The sequence below is a fragment of the Habropoda laboriosa genome, unplaced genomic scaffold (genome assembly GCF_001263275.1).
Source record: "Habropoda laboriosa isolate 0110345459 unplaced genomic scaffold, ASM126327v1 scaffold734, whole genome shotgun sequence".
NCBI classification, from domain to species: domain Eukaryota; kingdom Metazoa; phylum Arthropoda; class Insecta; order Hymenoptera; family Apidae; genus Habropoda; species Habropoda laboriosa.
The window spans coordinates 72,726-76,775 of NW_017100875.1; the positions used below are offsets into that span (position 1 = coordinate 72,726).

The 4,050-nt window shown below is 35.8% G+C and overlaps 1 protein-coding gene across 1 annotated transcript; it reads right to left on the reverse strand.

Moving 5' to 3' along the window:
* Nucleotides 1-514: 514 nt before the first annotated feature.
* LOC108577462 lies at nucleotides 515-2,421 on the reverse strand. The gene is made up of 3 exons (XM_017940616.1): nucleotides 2,378-2,421; nucleotides 732-2,264; nucleotides 515-539 (listed from the first exon to the last, which is right to left on the reverse strand). Exons 1-3 carry the CDS (start codon nucleotides 2,419-2,421, stop codon nucleotides 515-517), a joined length of 1,602 nt encoding a protein of 533 aa, XP_017796105.1.
* Nucleotides 2,422-4,050: the final 1,629 nt, after the last annotated feature.

Genomic DNA, 4,050 nt, shown 5'->3' on the forward strand with positions numbered 1-4,050 from the left:
ATAATATAAATTATAAATTACTTGAATTTTCTATAAATTATACGATTATTAAAGAAAAAAATTAAAATTAAACTATAGAATGGTAAAAATAGTGGGCAATTTCTGTCCTTAATTAACAGATTGCACAGGTGTATGGGAGTTAACGGACATCACTTTTGGCACCTACTGTAATTAAAGTTAGGTTATGTAAGGTAAGGTTAGGTTTTTGCAAATATCTCGCTTATTATTACGTTTAGGGCAAATGAAGCTTAATACTTTCTTATAGAAAAGTCACTGCTCTCTTAAATTCTGTTACAAAACGGTACGCATTCCATTTAAAAAATTCAAGGTAACCCTGATATTTCGTAAACATGTAGGTTATTAAAAAAAAACCGTTACAGCATCATATGTTCCCTTCGATACCGTGCAATATACATAAACTTTTTCAAATAAATGTTATTACTACGGGAACTTATATTACTATAAGTAACGAAGGACGAGGATAATAAATTTGCAAATTGTAAATAAATTATACTTATTCTATATTTATCACATTACACCTATTACATAAAACTGTTCGTTTATTTACAGAATGAATATTACAGATATGTTTTTCGCAGCTGTCACATGTTGAGTTGTACTTGTTGTCGTTCCCAATGCAAATGTAGCATCGAGAACGCTTTCGGGGTTCTGCCTTTGCTACAGTTTTCGAAATTTTTCTACCAGTCGCTTCTATTGCGTTTATAATATACTTGTGCAAAGTGGTTTCGTGGTTTTCGAACAGTGTAGCACGCCTGTTTATATTATCCGCAACTAATCTTTTCGCTAAATTTTCTAAAAATAGTTTCCTTTTCACTTTTATCGTATTATTACTTTCCCATGTGGGATTTTTGGTAATCCATATAACGAAAGCGTTGTACGCAGCGACATCTACATAATGCATAAAAAGTGACAGGGGCCAGCGACGAGTACAGCGTCTACAGGAGCACTCTTTCACTATTTTATCAAACACTTCTACACTGTTCTTTGTGGTATTGTAATAATTAACAATGTCCGGTTTGTAACTGTTTTCCGGGTTCGAAATGAAATGTTCGTGGTGTAAACTGGATAACAATATGACACATTTTTCAGGCTTTGGAACATAAGAAACTAGCGTCAAATTATCGGTGAACAAAAAATCAGCGGAGTATTGTTGACGGTGCTGAGTTTGCGTGAGTATTTTAGGTAAATCCGGGTTACGTTTGCGCACGGTTCCTGTAAGAAAAATATCGTTCGCTAACAACTCTTCGGCTAGACGGATATCTGTGAAGGAATTATTAGTGGTTATCGAGCGATTCGATCTCCTCCAAAAATCGGTCAGCTGTTTAACGATCCGTTGAGCTTGTTGCTTTTCAGGAATACTTTCAATTTTACCCAAATAAATGTCCATGTTGCAACAGTAAAATGTTTTTGCATCGCATAAAGTAAAAATTTTAATTCCATATCTGTCCGGTTTATTTGGCATGTGTACCTTAAACGAACAACGTCCGCGGAATGTGACCAGTTGCTCATCGACTGTACCAATACTAGACGCACTATAGGAATCCCTACAGTTTTTTATAAAAATATTACTGATAGCTCGCAGTGGTGCCAGTTTATCGATTGCTTTTCTATCTTCACGCGTGATGTAATCATCGAAACGAATGTGTTTTAATATATCTGAAAACCGGTCACGGGACATAGTAGCTGCGTAAAACGGTCGGCACAGCGCTTCATTTTGCCTCCACAAATCGGTTTTACGTTCATATGACTCTCGAAATCGTCCCATCATTAGTAGGAGTCCTAAAATTGCGTCGATTTCAATACGATCCACTGGATTCCACTTTTTGTTCGGCGGTATAGTCTCGTGTGCTTTATTGTTAGTATGTAAAATAATAGTGTCTATGATTTGTTCATTAATAAACAGATGAAAACATTCGTCGATCGTTTCTATATTTACACTTTTTTCTGTTAACGAATAGTTTTCAAATTCTATGGTATTGTTGTTTATAGGAGCAATACAACTCCACGTACGACCAGATACTATGTAATTTTTTTGATCTTCCATATCTTCTTCACGTTCTGAAGCGTCAAACTCGTCGAATTCGAAATCTTGAAACTCTGGCTCAATATCACTGCACGTCGAACTTGCACCATCCGATGATACTTCACAGTCATGTATATTTTCGTTATTTACAAGTTGATTGAAAATGAGGTGATCACTTATCGATAGACCAGACATTTCTAAACTAAAACTTTGTATAAAACTAGAAAAAAAAAACAAAAAATGAACGTCAACAGAAAAAAATTTTTCCCTCGTCTTCTACGTCTTCCTCCTTCAGAGTGTTATAAGGTACTGCTTTGTCCATCGGAGATCTACCACTGATGACTCAGCGCCATAAGAACGCCATAACTCAGCGCCATAACACCAGTTTCGTGCAATTGTTAACCGTTCAAAAACAATTAAATTAAATAAACGTCACGTAAAGTCTTCTTTAAATCATTCTCTTAAGAGTTCAACGAAATATTTGTTATCAAAGTACAGAGAATTACCTTCCAATAAGTACCCTTTTATTTTAACAAATGTTCTCTCAATCCTCGGTGTAGCATTCAGAAAGCTCGTGCATCCATTGTACAGTCGGTAACGACGAGCAACGAAGTCGGTATATCAGACCACCGTTTGAAGTCGCGAAGCTTCTGACCTCTGTAGAAAAAATTCGATACTACGGAAATATTATCACTCAGCATAGAAGGGGTCGCGAGACCGTTGTACTGTTGCCAACTGGGCCGTTACGTGATCCGAGACGATGTATCTTTCGATTGTCAGAAACAGCTGTGGAAACGCACTAGTGACTTGTTTACCCGCGTGTGAGCAAAAACTCGCATGGAGGACAGGCTGTCGGTTCGTTGAACGTTGTGCATCACACTAATGAAAGTGCACTTCAGGTAATGCACGACCGAAAGAAATTCTGCAACGATATGGTCCGAAAGTTATGCTCTCCATGACGACGTCGACTTTAACGATACTCTGTAGAAAGGGAATTGTGCACATGCGCCGATTCTATCTACCGTTGAAACACAATTTCTACGTTCTGACATGGATGAGACTGACTATGGCCGTTCCACAGTAACTGAGGTTTTTCGATGTCATAGGCATACGTAATCGTTTCATGCGTACGCGCCTTTATATCACGCTACTGGTTGATGACGTAGTACACGATCTTTTTTGCCTCGTCTTCTACCGCAATCTGCACTTTTTATCAAAACGCTGTGACGTTGATTTGTTATCAACGTCTGTGAGAACATTTTTTTGGTGAAAGTTGAATGAATGGTAACCAACGATTGTAGCACATGTTTTATTGTCTTTTTTTTCGTTGTAGTTGGATATTGATGGTTGAGTGTTATCACCAGTGAGAATTATTGTACAGATTTATTGTATTATTTATTATCAAATAACAGCTTTTTCGACTTTGAAATACATTTGTTTTTTGGAAGAAACGTAACATTAATGATTTTAATAACGTTTAAGAACTGTGGACATGAGGAATGATTAAACGATAACTGTACTAAAATTTCGTGTGCATATATTCTTATCATGTAAGTACTATTATAATAATAATGAAAAGCAACGAAGAAGTGTAAAAGGGATTAACGTTTTCCTAATGCAAACTCGTTTATTTTAATAAAATACTGTTTTATAGTACACAGAACTTTATTGTAAAATACTATTAACTGATGCACTAACAATAAGTGCATTATTTAACTTACCATTTAAAAATGTAGGAAACTAACTAATTTGATGGCAAAATAATATTGTTAACTTGACATAGCAATACTTAAAATTAAGAATAAATTTAAAATACAAAAATTGGAAGTTGTTACGTGCGCACGTGCTCGAGCGGTAGGCGGGAATTTTGAAACGAGTAGCAGACCACCAACTTTATACAAATTTGAATTTTTCTTATCAATTGAATAAAAACTTGAGTTCATGATTGTCTAGTCCCATACGGATCCTTGGTTTCGCAGTCTTTAAATTAGATTTAGAGGTGAATA